General features: G+C 38.0%; 1 protein-coding gene across 5 annotated transcripts in view; it reads right to left on the bottom strand.

The window, feature by feature from the left end:
• PARD3B (par-3 family cell polarity regulator beta) overlaps positions 1-18,772 on the bottom strand; it is a 393,890-nt gene that overhangs the window by 131,846 nt on the left and 243,272 nt on the right. For all 5 annotated transcript variants that reach the window (XM_058839501.1, XM_058839502.1, XM_058839498.1 and 2 more), the window contains 2 exons: positions 5,360-5,566; positions 4,155-4,383 (listed from right to left, as the gene is read on the bottom strand). In XM_058839501.1, the coding sequence (XP_058695484.1) occupies positions 4,155-4,383; positions 5,360-5,566 (436 nt within the window). The remainder of the gene's footprint in view (positions 1-4,154; positions 4,384-5,359; positions 5,567-18,772) is intronic.

The following is an 18,772-nucleotide window of genomic DNA, read 5'->3' as shown; positions in this document are numbered from 1 at the left end:
ACAGCTCCAGTAATGAAAGTATTTAATGTACTTGTTTTCTTGATACACAGTATCCATTTACTGTTCTGTCTGTTGTCTAGTGGTGGGTTATTAGTGAACAATGACAGTATGATGTGCCAGAAAACATCAAAAAGTAAAATATAATGTTCCTTGGCCAATGTTAGACAAAACCAGTTAAGGCTCAACTTCTGTTCTTTTGGACAGCACATATACACCTTCAGAACTAAGGCAGGCAATATATGCATCAGAACCAACAAAGAAACAAAACACTGTGCAGTAAGCACCACAGTGAAACAGTACTTTGGATTATAGAGATTTTAACCAGTGTCATCTGCATTTCAAACCTCCAGTACATTAATCTACTTTGCCCAAATGCCACAGTCATTAATATGCTGCAGCTAAGAGTTTCAGTTAATACAGAGTGAAAAAACAGGTCTTTTAAAAAAACAATGATTACAAAAATAAAAGCATGATTTCTTGATGGTCTCCCTGAATCACAGTCACCTAAATAAAGCTTCAATCAAGGAAAAGCTTAGCAGGAAAGCAATCATTCTTCTTTTTGTATGTGTAAAAAAAGACCAGGAACTACAAGTAAATAGCAGCTGAGCAACAGATGAGGCACTAAGTGAAATCTGTTAGCAACTGCTAACAGCTTTGCTATTTTCTGTTGTTAAATTAAAAAAAAAAAAAGGCAAAAAACCAATGCAGTAGCAATTCCAATATGTTCAAAAATCTCAGATGCAAAAGACTAAAGCTCAACAATTCTTGTACTACAGCTGAGTACTTGGATTTGGTTTTAATATCTTGAAATGCTTTGTTATTGATTATAAAGCAGAAGCCAGCCAATTCACATGGCCCCTATCAAGGTAAAACTTCTTACAGCTGTATGTATGACCCAGCAAGCACAGCACAAAAATCCCACCATAGACAAGTAGGACATTTCCAGCAGCTGTTTTAGCCTCAAATTCTACTTTCTTTTGTCCTTTACATCTGACCCTATGTCATTCACCAGAAAATGCATGTGTCTTAATTAGCACTGAGCTTTCTGGCAAGATCTCTCTTTTTCATTGTCCTTCTGGTCCTGGAGCTTTCACCACAGATGCTCAATTCCTACTTATCTCAAGCCAATTTTGACATGGGTTCAGCAAGTCTGTTTTTCTGTTTGGATGCATCCCACAGCACAGCAGAACCATGCCTGCACAGCTGAAATAGCTCTGAACAAAGCTGCCCATGAGCTACAGGCAGTATAAACATACCAGAGTGGAGCTTCCAGCTCCCGGTGGATTTGTCACATGGCTGCAGTCACTGGACTAGTTGAAAAAATTCATGACATCACCTAGTCCCAGGAATATATTTCCTCTTCTCACCCCTGCCACTTGCTTTCATAACTTTTTTCCCTTGGCTTTATCTCTCCTGTCAGTCTAACAAGGGCTCTGTTTCTCCTTTTGGTGGTTGCACATGTGGTGGATCACAGCGCAACCACCACTGTACATACAAAATGCACACTACAGATTTCCTTCTTCACCAAGATTTCTGCTCCACTACAGTGTTTACATGTGTAATGCCCCCTGTGTGTCAGGTTCCCTTTCTGATTTAAATTCATCATGTCAAAAACTGGGCCCATCTCAGTTTCTAAATACTTCTCTCTACTTCTTTCTCTTAAGATACCAAGAATTAGTAGCCTGCTGCAGAAGCTCACAACTTTTGTAGTCTTAAACTTCTCTTTCCTTCCACAGATGTTCTACCAATAAAACATGCCAGTTTCATTCCCACAACATCATAAAAAAATCTGGGTGTTTCTTTCTATCCATTTTGCTAAAATACTTATCATTCAATCCTCCTTCCCATCCCTCCTGACACTCCTTGCCCTTCACATTAGTACAAGACTCCAGTTTGAAAAAATACCTCTTGAATCTAGTATTTAGTTGGTATTTGACCTGCTCTGAATGCCACTATTAGTTCCCTATTATTTCTTTTAACAACATTCAGATCAGTTGGTTTTGCTTTTCATGTCATACACACCGGTTTCTGTCTGAAAAAATACCAGTCTGGATTTGCTCATCTTTTAGCAACTGGGGACATATGGTCCCCAATTCTTTTGTAAACTCACACTGGCTACTCTTGTTCAAGCTCTGTTTTACAGGTCTGTACCCTTCTTTCATGTCTATCATGTCTAGGATTCCCTAATACTCTCACCTGTTCAGGAAGGAATTTATTTTCAAGTTTTATAAATTCTGGAAAGAAATACCAACAAGGACACAGAACCTCTAAAAACCTCCCAGCTGAACTGTTAGTTCTTACCTACTTCTCCTTCTTTGTTTATTTTAACATGTTGCTTCCATCTTTGTTGTTTTGTAGAGATTTTCAGTGGTGTGGGATAGAAATTCCCAATCTATTCTGCCATACAGATAAATATTATTAACACTGTCAGCTGGGAAGACTATCAATCTAAACAAAAGGCAAGTTGATGTAAAGAGCAGATGTGTAAACCTTGTGTACTACTAAATTGTGGAATACATTCTTAAAGAGGGAATCACTGCAAATAGTAGCAACCTGTTGTTCCTAGCTTTGCATATTGACCATTATCAGAGTTTCTGTCAACTACAATAGCTTGTTTTGGATTCTGGTATCATCCCACATTCTTTTTGGCTCAGATATAATACCCCTGTAAGACTTTACAATTCAAACTCTGAACCTTCTATGTATCTTCGATACATGAAACAGTACTTATCCTTTTGTCAAACCTCTGTGCCACTCCCCTCTTCTCTCCTACTCATGCCAAAGAGGTAAAAAGAAGAATGAAAAGAGATATAAAGCTTAAGATACACAAGAGAGTTTTTGAAGTCACCCTCCTAATTCACTTTTTGACGACCCTTCCACGTTAAGTCCTATTTATTTAAGCAGTATGAAGACAAATGCACACGCAATGCACAGGTGGGTATACCTGCCTCCTCGGTTCCTCAAGAGCCCATTTGAAAGCAGACTGGTACAGCCAGGTACATCTTATGAACACTAACAACTGTTGACATGAAAATCTGGCACACAGGCATGCCTGTATATTTTTGACAGTGTCTCCACAGTGTTCAAAAGTTGATAGGGCAGTTGCTGATACATGGAAGAAAGTCAGCTAAAACACAAATAATTTTACTCTAGAGAACATAGTGACAGAAAGTTGTAAGGCAGTTCATACATTATATGTCCTAATGAACACCATGATCAGTGAATGATCTTGCATTTGAATTTCTTAGATTACAAGTTAAATGTATCCTTGCCTAAACAATGATTGTGGTTTTTGTATATATGTGTTCTGTCTACAATTCAGCATGGCAAGAAACACCAATAGCTTCCTAAAGCCAATGTTAAGTGTTCAGTGCCATGAGTAACTGCACTGTCCTTTAGTTTTATCTCCTCCACGTGACCAAAAAATTTCATCACACACCCTGTATCAAATGCAAAGAGCTACTTAAACACTTAAATCCTCCACAGAGTCAACAGGTACCAGAGGGAAGGGTGTTAGCAACCAGTGCCTACAGCACCAAAGGTTCCAGCAAAACCAAGGAAATGAGAACTCTGATTACTCTAGAGTATGCAGAGCCACAGAACAAAGAGCCATAGCAAAAATCCAAACACTTGCATGCTGGGCAGGGAGGACAGTGAACTTTTGTTCACTGCAGGCAATGGCTGAAGCCATAAAGCAAAGGTTTTTTCATAGGTAGTGGCTCTCAGCAATTGCAAATGTTAGTAGAACTTTTGCAGTAACACAAGGAATTCTGCTTTCCCAGCAGCTTGTGAAGGAAGCAGATAAGCAAGGGAAGAGAAGGCAAAGGTCTGAGTGGGAGCAGGATTTGTATTACTCAGAAATACTCCCCACAAATCCTTCCCCACCGATACATGCTTGTTTTAAGCCTAAAACCTTGAATCTTTTCTGACATATGGGAATGCATTTCAAAGGCACAAAAAGACATTTTGTCTGCCAAATGTCTTCTGCCGCAGTTACAAGTTTGGTGTAAAAGTATAAACTGCTTTCTTTTTCAATAACATAAACATTATTTGAGTCCAAGTGAAATAATTTTTCCACTACTTTACGAGAGCATTGGTTGTTTCCTATCTTACAGAGAGAATGGGTGGCTGTTTATCTTTGTAAAATGCCATACCTCAACATGACACCAAAGCCTTTCTTCTTTTTCTTTTCTGGATCTTCATTTTCTTCCTTCTTTTTCTTCTCTTTGATTTTAGATTTGCCCTTTTTCTTCTCTTTCTCCCTAGTTTTTTTGTCTTTTTTTGCTTTGATTTCTGCATCTTCTATCTCAGGGCTCCCTGAAGGGCCAGATTCCACATTTTGAGCTTCTTGACCACAGTGAGAGCTCTTATCAGAGCCACCATCTGCACAGAATGAAAAAGAAGCAATGAGGATGGCTATGGGCCACTGAAATGCAAACATGTGAAATACAGCAAGAGTGTCTTCAAAGAGCTCAAATGACTCACAACACTTACTCATTTAATTGAATAATTTAAAAAGCAGACTAAACAGATCTAGTGGATTTAAATAGATTTATATTGTAAATTAAACACAGAATTATTTTAATGAATTGTTTTCTAGTTATTGTTCCTGATATAAAGATCCTGATACAGTAGAGCACTGTTCTATTTGAAATCTAGCTTGTTAACCTCCATCAGCTCAAGAAAACCATGTGCTGGGTTTCAAAGAGAGAGCTTACTTCAGCAAGAGATTCCGGTGTGTGCATAACCAACCTGTATAACAAAATTACTTCATTCACTCCATGGAATCCTTCTATTCTAGTGGCTGAACAAGAAATGGATAAAATGTTCTGTCTGGCTGGAAAAGAGCCATGTTCTTTCTATTGGGGGGCTCAGGATCCAAGCACAGTTTTATGCTCCATACTAAAGGAGATGTATTTCCAGACTGGGGTCTATAAAACCCATAGTGACAGAATGAGCAGCAGGGTGCTATCAATACACTCTGCCTTATCTACAACATGAAACAAATTTCCTGGCTGGAAAAGGGGGAATTGTAAAACAAGAGAGATAATTTTTAATGTAATCTGAAGAAAGCAGCTGCTTCTTGAAGTTGAAAAACATAATTATTTAAGGATTGAGTTCTAAATCCTCCAACCCACCCCTGCCCCAAAGGAGATCAGTGAAAGACTTTACACTAAACCCAGTCAAGGTTGGATGGGGTACTGCAGAGACAGCTCTATTCAGTGGAAGATGTGAATAGCTTTTAAAATGTGATCAGCTTAAATTGGACTAAATCACTTGCTCATGGTGCTCTATCTAGCTGGCCCTCAGCAGTGCTAAGTGAAGGTGGCTCTCTCAGTGAGTGCCATCAGCAACATACCCTCCTCTCCATCCTCAGGTCCATCGTAAGACTTGTCAATGGCAGCTCGGAAGCTCTCATTGCATCCCCGACCCCGCACCACGTGAGGCCTGGGTCTGTGAAAAGGGAGTTCATTCTTCCTTACTTCAGCCACAGCAGTCTGAAGACTCTCAAGAGAACTGGACTTCTTTAATCCCAGAGTAGGACCAAAATCTTTGCCAGAAGGGTCTGGAACACAAATGGTTAAGTTTTTATAACAAAAACCACATAGAGAAATTAAACTAGTCAGAAACATTTAATTGTGTACTTTATTACTTGGGGCCTTTGAAATAGTATGCAATCAATGTAATTTGTTCTAAAAATAACATCAAGTTAAACCTAGTTCAGCAGATATTCCCATTCAGACTTGGAGGGAATGGCACATAATTTACAGACCTGACAAAGTGTTGGGCGAAAGCTGGCTCGCTGTGTGCCACTGTAAAGCTCACACCAGTGATGAGAATGGGGCTGCTTCCCCCACCTTTGCCAGTGATGTCCAACTGGACACTGCTAACAGTCTCAAGGAGCGCATTATCTTTAGACTCACAAAAACAAACACTGCTACACAACAAGTGTTTTGCTTTTTAGGAGATGGGTTGTATGAATGGTTGATATTTTCAAACACATTTCTCCTGAGAGAAGATACATTATTAGTTCTAAGTTTTACCCAACCTTTTTCTTCAAGCTGAAACTGCTGCTATGATACTAAGATGCACAGCAGCTTTTCCAAGAAACAAGCAAAGCACAGGTTAACATAAATGATGTTGCTGTCACAGCTTCGTTCCCTGATTACAGGCTTAAGGAAGCACTTCACAGAAAAACAGAGGAAATACTGAGTGTCCCAAACATTCTCTCTCTTTAAATGCTTGACTATATGACCTTAGAAAGGCTTTATTTTGTGGCAGCATTTGTGTTAATTAGTATTAATAAAATGATAGTGGAATAGGTAAAGAACAAAATTCAATGAATAGATGCACTCCAATCAATGAAGAAATTCACAGTTTAATTTAAAAGCCTTTGCAGTGCCTACTTAGTTTTTATATGACAGAACGGTAAATGTGTCATAGAAACACTGAGTGAGAGTTTGCCTTGCAATATGCCTTCTGTCTTTGAAAACTCAAGTGCTTTTGCTTTCAACTTTTAAGTAGTCCTAACAAAAGCAACAGAAGAACATAACAGAAGCCCTTCACCTACCTGTCCATACTGCCATGCCTGAAGGGATTCAAGGGTCACATAAAAGACAGGAATGTTAGCATGATTTGCTGTGATTTTAGCAATCCTAGAGTGCAAGTAATTCTGAACAGCATGTACAGTGAATTCTTAAAAGTAAAAAAGCTGAGAATTGGCACCAAATAGAGACTTGTCAGTAGTGTCTACATAAAGTAATTTACACTTCCCTTACCTGCAGCCTGATACGTAGCTGAAAACAAGTCGGGGGTTGGGGGTGTGTGTGGAGACAAACAGGTTTAAGGGAAGCCTGGCTGCTCTACCACACAGTGTAACAGTTTTTCTGTTCACTAATTGCAATTCTGGAGACTACCATTATTGACACATTAGCAAGTGCTAAAGCAGAGTTAGAGGAATGACCTCTGTAGAACATAAAGGCACTAAAAATCACTAAAAACCTGTGCATCAGTAGGAGGCACTGCGGTGCCTATCACAGGAGAAAAAAAAAGGGAAAAATAACTGGGCAAAAAGGCCAAGTGGAAGGCACTGATGAGCAGAGAGGAAGCTCTCTCAAGGTGCAGTCACCAGCCAGCCTTGGTGGGCTGCTTGGCCCAGGGCCCAGCAGCCACCGGCAGGGCTGCACACCGAGGGACACGCTGCGGGCTGAGCCTCCCGGGACGAGCATCCACCAGGAACAGCTTCACAGTGACTGCAGAGTCTGCAAGGAAGGGCTGGACACATCCCTGCCTCCAGCTCGGCCATGTGGGCCCATGGCATCGGGAGGTCCAGCAGCCAGTGTTGACTCCAGCCAGCAGCTACAGCTGCCTGGCCGGCCAGAAAAGCACACAAGTGTTCACACACACATCCCAGTGCAGGCTGTACTGCACTCAGTCAACGCTCCGTTACCTGAAAATAAGGCCTCAAGTTAAATGCTGGTTACAGCCTGTTTTATATAAAGGCTGAGCCAGTTCCTCAGACTGGAAAACTGCAGTGTATGAAGGCGTGTGAAATCCTATGAATTCCTAAGAAAATCCAAGCAACACCTGAAGTTTGGAGTGACGCACTCACATGGCACATGGAACAGACTGAGCCGTGTGCTCAGCCTCCCCCCACACGCCATGACTCAGACACCCGAGCACACTGAGGTGTCCTCATTTATTCAAAAACTTACTGAGAACCCTTACTCTCAGATTGGTATTGAGCATTCAGCTGACCCATTCTAAGACTGTAATAATTTAGTATGAAATTTCACTAACAACAGTAAGAATTTTTTACAAATTAATTGTATTTTTTTACAATTCAGCTTTTATTCCTTTTTTTCCTGTCCCCTTTCCTTATAGAGCTACAGTAATCACATATTAGAGCACAGCTGAAGATACAGGAGCTAAAAAGCTTCCCTAAGCAGGGAGGCCTGTCCCCTCACTTTCTGAGCCAGCACCTATTACTGGATGCTTTCCAGAAAAATGCACAAGACTCCATAATGGACAAGGACTGCATCCCAAATGAGGAAATTTCCTTCCCCTGCCTATGCCAGTACCTTTTTCATTTTTGCAAACCTTTAGAACTGCTGTAAGCCTGAAAATGTGATTATTTATCTCATGGGTAAAAAAAAAAAACAAACCAACAAATAAACAACAGAAACCCTCTCTTATGGTTTACAAGTTATTAACAAGCATTTCTGGGGATACATGGTGTGTGTTTATATCTAGCCTTACCTGGATTTCTAATACAAAAACATTGTTTGGCAATAAGAAATTCAATTTCTCACTGTGTTAAAATGTTTCTTTTTATGGATTTTAAAATCTTGAGCTCTCCTTTTACTGCTTCTTGTAGTACAATGATAAAAATCCAACTGAAGCATCCACTTTATTGTTTTTATAAATGGTGAATTACTTTATACATCTCTCCTGAATTTATAAGAGAAAACAACAACTGACATCACTACCTGCCTAGACTGGCTGAAATCAAATTGCTGGTTCTTTGATGTTATCTGTAACTGATCATCCTTTAACTGAAAGATGGTGTTACACATACTTTAATTTTCTGCCTAATGCCAACATGGCTAACACAGATTTTTTAATTCTAAATGTACTGGTAAAAGTAAACCTGCTTTCTGCTCTTTTGTTATTACTATTAGTCAGGTCTTTCCAAGATTATATTTTTCCCACATCTGCATGTTGCTTTCTTTTGTTTTGTAGCCCAGCTGAAGGAAATATGGCAAAAGCAAGATGCTGGCCATGAAAATAAAAGGGAAGCAAATGACACGGCATTGTGGGCAATGCAAGCCATCCCAAAGGCACGTACAAAGGGAAGAGAAGCCATGAATCACTGTCACTCTATATGAAATACAATCCCTAGACACTCTAAAGGGTAAACATTTTATATATTTATCATTAACTTTATTTTCTAGATAATGTTTCTTCTTGAAAACCAAAACTATGGGAATATGCCTAAAGGAGACTATTTAGAGGGACATAAATATGTGATCTAGACTGACTTACTATTTACATTTTGAAAGACACAGGTAAAAAAAAAAGCTATAAAGGAAAAAAGAAGGGAAAGCATCACTGAGACTGAGAAAATACAATAAACACAAAGTTGTAACAAATTATAAATAATTTGATTCTGTTTTTACCAGTGACCTAAACATACGGTCCTGGTTCCTGCTGTGTCGCTAAAGGACATGGAATGATTCACGTAAATATGTCTCAGTGATATGACAAGAAAGGAAGTAGCTTTATTTTCTGACTCCAGTATCTATAGATTCTTGACAATGACCAGGGATTGGATAACCAAGTTACCACCTTCCCAATCACACTGGTCGTGTGAAATGTCCATCAAAGGATGTTTCTTAGAAGGAATGTATAAACACTTACGTTTACATTACTTTCCTGGGAAAGTAACTAAAACTATGAAAACAAGATCAGAAGGTTTAGTTTTCAGGGTGACACTACTGCATTGCACATAGTGGAGGTTCATGTGGTAAAGAGAAAACAGCTATGAAAACAATGAGTGTTCTACCCTGTGGAGACTGGGAACCTGGGGAGAACATGGGACTACTTTCAGCAGGCAAACAACTGTTTGAGCACGCAGCATCGATGGTGGCTTCTTTAGTGGTAGGACTCAGAGTGAGATATGCCAACAGCTACGAAGGAAGCAGGTACAGCTCAGTGCCTGCTCTCCTTTGGAAACACACCTCGAGTAACATTCATGATGTCCCGCTTAACCCAGGCCTATCCCAACCTAACGGACCAGCAAGACTGCAACATCATATGGCAACGTAAAGTACTTCACGTTCCATTCTTTCTTAACCACTTGTTTAATGTAATTTCATTTATTCTGGTAGGATTCATAGTATGCACAATTACAAAGGATTTTTTCCTCTCACCAATATTTTTATATTCAGCTAGTCCTTCAATCACCCACCAATTCAATGCGAGAATTATTTAGGAAGGAGGAATCTGAAAGTCATTACATCTTTTAGATTGTGATTTTTAAATCAAGAGCTTTAATATAACATTTCTGTAGAAAAGTCTCAGATCACACAGTAGCTTTTTCTTCAACACTGATTTATACAGGTGACATTGAAAAGATTAAGGGCTTGATGAAAAGCAAGAGAAGAATCACTATATTGCACTTACATATGAAAGACAAGATATTTAGTTTTGCTCATTTAATACCTCAATCTAAGCATTCCAAATAATTATCAGAAATACTGAACACAGAACAACCCCACAACTGACAGAAAAACAAAATCTAATAAAGAGAAATCAAAGCATAGGAGAATTTAACATGTTCTCTGATTGTAAGAGACAGCTACATCTTCAGATTTAAAGATATTTCAATCTATTTTACTACATGTAATGATTGCAATTTAGCCCACATTTGCACAAACTGCAGTTTCAGCTATGAATAATGACAGATCACAATTTGGGGCCCAGAAGGTATGCTGAGCCTTAGCCAGCTGAAAAGGAAATGCTTGGAATAAGGTAGCCATTAGGCAAGAAGTGAAAATGCACTATTGTCATCTTAGAAACATATGCTGGTGTTGCTGTTTTCTACAGTGTTATCACTAACCAACAACAATGCTGCAATGAAACGTGCTACTATTTCAAAAAGAATATGTAAGGCATTTAACATCTCAAAAATGCTAACAAGTTTTCTAGTGCAACAATATTAAAGCTAAGAATTAGAAGCAAAGGGAGAGGTTCAAGCAAAAGCCTCAGTGAAGGGGCACCTGCACTTCCCAGGTTAGTGCTGAATGTCAGACAAAATGCAGCCAAGTCTGTCTTTGCATAGAAACCCTGTGATCTTATCTGCTGAAATAATTATTTTTCTTAATCTGGTTACAGAAGTCTACCCTCTCACATAACCTTCCATTTCACAGTATAGCCCTGCATCCAGTGCAGTTTTAGACATCTGAATCCCTCTTTCTCCAGCAGATTAGTGTCCTCCCTCTAGCTGGTGCAAACTGGAGCACTTGCCCTTCAAACAGGTCCCAATATAAATCAAACTACTTATCTTGTATGAAGCAGGAGCTTTCTCCTCAAGGATTTTTATGTATAAACTGACTTTAGATATAGCTGTTACAACCTGCTAGAGGAAAATTGCAATAGGAGAAGCAATGCAGACAGGAAAAAGTCCAGTTTTTAGAAAACAGGATTCCCCAGTGGGACCTCGTAAATTGATCAGTCTGGAACTGAGTAGTAGCAAAAAAATTCCAGTACCCTGTGATTGCTTTATTTCTACTTCCACACCCGCCCTCTGAAAAGGTCAAACATTTAAATCCAGCTTTAAAAGATTGGGAAATGTGACACTTTCTGAGACTAATTGATATAAATGATGCTTCTCAAACTAAACCAACATTTTTGTTCCCAGGCCAAAGTTTAACATGAAGTAAAGAGTCCCTGCACTAATATTTAAACAAAGTCACTTCTGATGGTATGAGGTTAACATCTAGAGCATTACCATTAGCATCTGTGGGAGAGATGAGAAAACTTCTTCAGTACCAGAACAGCAGAAAGCAAGACAAAACTTACATTAAAATCATGGTTATGATCTATTTTGTTAAGTCTTAGGCCTACTTTGAAATAAGCTGCTGAATTATTACTCAGTCTTAATCATCAAGCCTGAAATAATATTTTTAAACATTACTAATTTAAATCAGAAGTAACAAATTAGAAGGATTCAAGAAGTTCATATTAAGCTTTGTGTTTACGTCACTAATTTAAAACCTTTTTTGAGTTCTTTACATGTGAATGCAGAAAGAAATTTGAAACAATCATATTACTTATAATTCAAAGAGTGGTATGCATCAATTTTTGGCCTGGGCACATTTTTATAAATACTTACATAAGCTGCATGTTAAGATTGCTTTAAGTGTTGTTTGGCAATTAATTTAGGCTAATGAAACAAGGAAGATGATTATTGTAAAAAAAGAAAGCCAAGGCAGCAAAGGAAAATACATTTCAATATCAGCAATTTAACTTGCAAGTAAAAAAAAAACCACAATCTTCCTTATCTGTGAACATTAAGAGAGATTTTTAACAAAATAATCAGGAAAAGAATACCTTTTGCTAATCATGGCATTGCTTTTGTACACCTGCCCACACTTTGATCAGTGAATCCTACATGCCTGAGATATTTATGAGCTCTTTTTATTGCTAACCCCACCACCACCAAGCTGCCCAACAGCCGCTCTAATTTAAGATGCACTAAATATTGTTGCCATGGGTGACACATGAACATGGAATAAGGCAAAGCTCTGCTAATAAAAAGGCTTTCACAGCATTTCAGTCCTTGCTCATAAGTAAAGTTAAAATTTATGGCTTTTAAAATACTGGATCTGAGAGAGGTCAGGTTAAATGGCTGCTAGTAATAAAAGGAATCAATATGCCACAGCATCTGAAGCAGCCAGCAAACTAAATAAACACTTCATCCAAATCCACTTGGCCCTGAATTAAAAGAACATAAAATACTGTATTTATTTTGTTTGCCCTCCACCAGCCTGTAGTTCGCATCACTACATCCGCTAGAATTCTACACAGAGCAAGCAACAAGCATATGTTGGCCAAATAGCAATTAAACTGTGTGTCAAGGCTAGGAGCAATTAACTGGGCATTAACCTTATCAGGGAACCACTTCTGGATTAGCCAGCTACAAACAGGCAAACATCTCAGTCTGGGAAGATTCTGCAACGTGTATTTACAAAAGCTTCAGAGGACTCAGACTTTCTGTCTCAGACCCATACAGAGTAAATGAGCCATTTCCAGTAATAACCCTTAATTCATAAACCCTGAACAAAACCAGAATCACCTTTTCCAGTGATTAGTGTGTCCTATTAGCATAGGAATGCAAAAGAGTTTGTTCCTTACAGCACTTTAAAATAAAGGAGACTAAAAGAAGCAGTGAACTTGCATCTTTCACTCCTCATCTACATTTCGTTTGGTTTATAGATTGACTTCCAGGAGAATTTATGAAAATCTATTTTCTTCTGTTGATCTATTTGTATTTCAAAGGAAAGTACATAGGTTACTTTTCAGTTTAAGAAATTAATGCACGTTTTGCTTGAAGTTGCCAGCAGATAACCTATAAATGAGGTAGACATACACCTGTAATCAATCTATTTCTATTAAAACACAAACACAAAGGCCATTCACAAAGTCATGCATATTTTTGGAATTGCTTTGTTTATGAAAATAGTGTTTGTCTTGAAACAGTTTTTAAAAGTTCATTTCAAAAATCCAGCTCTTAAATGGGAATATGCAGAATTTTGTCAAACCTACTATTAAATGAGAGAGAGTTATCTGACACTGCTGAGACTCAAAATCCCTGCAGAATCTGAAAGGATTATGAAGGTTTTCAGGAAAAGTCCTCAGCAAAGGTTCCTTCTTATTTCCTACTGAGATTTTTAAGATCATCTGAATGCTTATAAAGTTGATAGCACTATTTTATTACAGATTCTTCAAAGCTGAATCCATAGTTGTAGTGATACTGGGAGTTTAACCAAGCTTCATTTTACATGCTTCAACTTTTTGCTTTTTTTCCCCCCCAAACTGTCCTCTGTACTGAAACTTCTTCACTTGCTTTCATTGTGGAGATGAAAATTGTTTTTAGAAAAACAAAAAGCCTCAAAGAATACAGCTCCCTCTTGCTACTAATTAAAGTGGGAAAAAATTCTTCCATTTGGGTAATAATTTTCCCCCCTCTATTCACCAATAACTCAAAATGGACTGAAAGGAAACCTTTAAAGCTTTGCATGCAAGTACGCTGTGAACCAGATCCTTCACTGCAACTTTTAGGAAAGGAAAGCTCGATTTTCACATCTACATTTCACATTCTTCTACCATTAGCTGGATCTGGGTAAATTTGTATTTTCAAGGCTTTCTTCTACAAAACCAAATCCTTAGGAAAAACAAGACCAATTCATGGACCTAATGGCAAGGGAGTCTTCCTCTAAAGAGCCCAAGCAAAGGATTTTGCTAAACTGTTCTGTAGTGTGCAGGCACAGATTCACACCCAATAACATCTGGCTGTCTTCTGAGTTTTAACAGACATGAGTCACAACTGGATTACATTATTACACTCCCAGACTTGCTAAAAAAACAACTCCAAACCCTACAAAATACTACTTTAGCTATAATGGTTAACTTTAAGGCCTAGTCTGTACAATTTACAGCATTACACTCTATGTTTCAGCATCTGTAAGAAGTTTGCAGCCCCCTTGCTAGGTATGTCATGATGTGTCATTTTAATGGAAAGGCTGTGTTAAAAAAAAAACCAAAAAAAAACGCTGGAAAGGATAAAAGATAACCCAAATAAAGACCATTTCATAAATCGGTGAATTTTGAAAACGTTATAATCTTAGATGTTGAACAAATGTGCACCTAGCCTGTAATATCCCCCAGGGAAAAGGGAACCTTCCCATATCTCTAAGCTTAGTTTTTCCTGCTGCAATTTTCAGTATTCTCAAGATAGTATGCTATTAATTACCAAGTTATGTATTAAGGATCTTTCAATATTCAGTTCTGCATTGGTACAATGTGTTTAAATAGCAAATTATAAAAGCTAATAGAATTGCTGCATGGAACGACTTAGAATATGATTTAAACAGCAAATCAATACAAACTTTTCTTACCCATTTGTCTCACCTGTGTATAAATGTCATTCCTCTGTTCTCTTTCACTAGCCCAATAAATGGAGAGTAGTAAATGCACACACATATAACATGGCACCAGACTGCAGAAATGTGGTGTCAAAACAGAAGAAAGGGTGTCTCCAATTCTTCTTGGTTATGTCCTTTATCAACCAATGTGGACATTTCTGGAGAAATTACTCAACTTCCTATCCTAAATTATGATCAAAAGTTCCAAATTACTTCAGGATGGTAAGCAGCAGCCACAGTGATACTGCAACCAGGACAGTTTGGTTAAGCACAGTCAAATGACATTTTAATACAGACTGATCCAAGACAGCATATCTTAGAAAAATAAAAATTTCCTCTAAGCTAATATTAGCAGAAAACACATCATTCTGTTCAGTGATCCCATACGCTCTCTAAGAACAAACCAGAGTCTAGCTATGAGTAGCTCAGGATGATCCAGTCCTTGCAGAATCAGATGCTTGATCAACTCTGTCAGAAAACTGATACAGTGCCATGGATCAGGTGCAAAACTCAGTGCCCAATTTCATCTACTTCAGCTATTTGGTGGTTGGATCTTTGGATGAAATTTCAAAATTTGGTATTACAGAGGCAACTTTTCTACAGAAACAGGCAGGTTTTTCAAATAGACAGCAATGCAATCAAAATACATCAGTACAGTGAAATATCCTAAATTAACACTGAACTGTAGTCTTTGTGTGGAACAGTTGACAGTAACTGCAATTTTCAAATGCCTTAATCCAAGATCGATGCCTAGACATGCTCAAGGGACTCCAGATGTAGGACAGGTAGGTCAATTTTCAGTCTGATTCAAGCCTGGTGACCAAATCCTCAGCTGGATTAAATGAACACTTTTCCACTGTCTGCCATCTTATACCAGCTGTATCTGTCTTTTGATCACTGTACTCTGCAAGTGCCACATTTTGGCATTACTGCCCACAGAGTGGCTGGCAACAATAACTCATTTTAAACAAGTTACAGCATGAGCGTCAGATGTTAGTGAGTTCAGCCTGTATGGATTCAAAGTAGTGAGCTGTAGATTAAAAAAAGCTTTTTGTTCTTTTAACAATCCAGAAAGCCATCTTCAACTACACCCTGGACTTGCTAAAAGAGTAAGAAGAAACAAATGGGTTCATGTGCCTTTCAAGGGGAACCTGTTCACTCATTGAAAGCGCTGTTTTCACTTAGTTCAAGAAATCAAATGCCTGGAAAGAAGTTAATAGCTTCAGAAGTATAAAGAGCACAAAGATGCATCATCGTAGATTATCAGCAGTTTTGAAACATTACTTCATGCTTTAAACACATCATCATGAGTGCATTATGAGGCAAGAGCATCTCTGCCAACTGTAGTTCACAAGAATAGTTTGTTGCAGTATTTCCCCTGGGTTAGTTTTTATCTTGTGTGTCCATCTGGTGAGTACAGTCCAGTTAAAAAAAAAAAAAAGTTAAAATAATTTGGAAGACATTTATCCACATTGCAGTAAATTTTTACTGTGCTCTTTTTCTAGGTATACAGCATTAAAAAATTAAGAAGTATTAACATATTAAAAAAAACCAAAAACCCCCACTTTCCAAGCAATGTGCTTTGACTTGTTCTTTTTCTTATAGTAAGTAATGCTTTCTTCCTTTGCTGATGTTTTACTGGGTCTTTGGTCAAAACTGATGGAATCCATCAAATAATGCTAACTTCTGAAATAGGAATCGGCAAATCCTTAATCACAGCTTTGGTTTTCTTTGAGCCTGACAGTTTACTTTAGCAGGGCCTGACCTCTAGGCAGAGCACCTTCATGGAGTCAAAGTAATGATATTAATATGCCAAGCAGGAGTCACTCTTGATCATCACCCAACCAAGACATAAATGTGTGTTCAAGAAAATGCTGTCAGATATACAGAACAAATAAATAGAAAAAGCTGATATTTTTATTAACCTTTTTCTGTTAGGCTAATTTGATATTTAGCTGGTGAAAGGTTTTCAAATTCTAATATGATATTGCAGATGACATATTGCCATTTATTACCCAGAATCATTTGCAACTATATCTTCCTTTCTATAGTAATCTCATTTTGAATTTTATATTTTCCTTTTTTAATACTAGAAAGATAGCACATAGATATCTCTTTGTCCCCAAAACACAGATATTGTCTACAGACACAGTTTACTTGCAAATGAGGGCTAATATATTTGGGTGCATAGAGTCATACAACATAAAGCTATAAAACTTCATTCTTTGCAAACACATCACTTCTCTGCTCATGCTATGACCATCTAAAAGTTAGAATCCACTGCTTATGTTATTAGTCCAGTAGCTTTTTAAAACTAAATAACAAATATCAGTTATAGTCTTGAGATCATAAGCTTTTGCTCCAACTACAGTAAGTCAGTCTCATAAACATTAAGAACAAACATTTTGAACAATGTCACAGAAATTAAGCAGCTCTGCCAGATTTCTCTAGCAATATCAGAACATTCTATTTTGCCTTTTTTACGTTGGCTAATGCTGCAGTTAACTTTTTCAAGTTGACCAAGTGAGTAGGAAAAGCGCTCTCATATTCATTGAGTCCTGTACATAAAAAGCTATTATCATCCATATGATTATGCTAATTTTCTCTTGTGTATCAAGAACGAACATTTGCATCTGTATTCTGCCTTGTATCCTATTTTTCATCCAATATTTTCACCTTCTTTAGTCTTTCACTGTGAGCCAGTATATTCTCCACATTCAGAGGGAAAACTGGCTAATCTGTATAATGCATGCCATTCCAAATCCTCAAAAAGATAATGCAGAACAAGCCATACTGTGGCTGAGTACAGACTTATGGCAATCGATCACTAAAATATTAACACAATTCTTAAAACTTCACGCATATTAGCACATGGTTAATCACAGCTGTTGGGACAGCCTCTTCTTTAGAGCTGCTTCTACAGCTCCACAGCATTTCAACTCTCATATTGGAGAGTGAAACATACTATGGAATCTACTTCAGAGCAAAAAGTTAAAATCAGATTTTGAAATACTGAGGCTAATGTTATTAGAATAAAAAAATGTAATGGCTGTTCTACCATATGCTTAATTGGCCCCCCTGCAAAAAAGCAGCCCCTCAGGAAGGAGCTGAAAGCTACTGCTTGGGTTCAGATCTTGCTGAAAGAGTAAAAGAAAGAAACGGGTAATCACTTATAATTTCTCTTCACAGCAACAACCCTGATACACATTTATGTGAATAATTTTTTTCTGTTGTTGTGGATACTAAGAGTTTACATATGCTAAAAGGGAAGTAAGAAAACTCAAGAGAAACAAGATCTGTTGAAGATTATCAGCTAAAAAGAAGCTATTCTTGTCTTCGGTCTTTAAGTCCCTGAATATCCGAAGGCAAGGAGTGCTTTTGGAGGAAAGTAAGACTAACCTGTCATATCTCTGTATTTCTCAATTGGCATTACCATTTGATACTATCAGAAAGAGGACTTTTTTCCTGATCCAGTGTGACTGTTAACTTCCTGGGATGTGTTACAGATGAAACATGTCCAGAACAACATCATCCCCACCACCACCACCAAAAATGATGCTGCTGCTTCCTGTTTCTTATCAATTCCTCATTACCTGCATTATGAAAACACACAGAACCATGGGCCAAAATCCCACTGCACCTGGTGTTATACCAACTCAAAAGAATTAATATTTAGTACCTCTGATAATTTCTGATCAATACTACCCTTATTACTGGCTCACTTTTGAGTGGCAAGACTATAGTTCTCTGCACAGAATTTCACTATGTTCTCCTAAACTGTTTTTGCTATTTCTGTATTTCAAGTCAGCTCTGAGAGAATGGTCCCTTTTTGCATAGATGCTCTTCTCAGAATGGGTTCATTTTTTTCAACATAGATAATAAACCCAACAACCCTCAAAGCTGTTCTAGCACAGAAGCTCTCTGATTTGGAGTTGGTGTTTTGTGGCAGCTTTAATGCAGTCGTATCGCTATGACACCCTTCAGTGTCTACTCTTAACTCTAGAGAAGACTAAGATGACATTCCTGCATGCTAAATCATATTGCAAACATGCCTTCTATTACAT

This window comes from Poecile atricapillus, chromosome 5 (assembly GCF_030490865.1).
Source record: "Poecile atricapillus isolate bPoeAtr1 chromosome 5, bPoeAtr1.hap1, whole genome shotgun sequence".
NCBI classification, from domain to species: domain Eukaryota; kingdom Metazoa; phylum Chordata; class Aves; order Passeriformes; family Paridae; genus Poecile; species Poecile atricapillus.
Note: the sequence above shows the minus strand (reverse complement) of the source record. Positions and strands in the feature narration are given on the sequence as shown.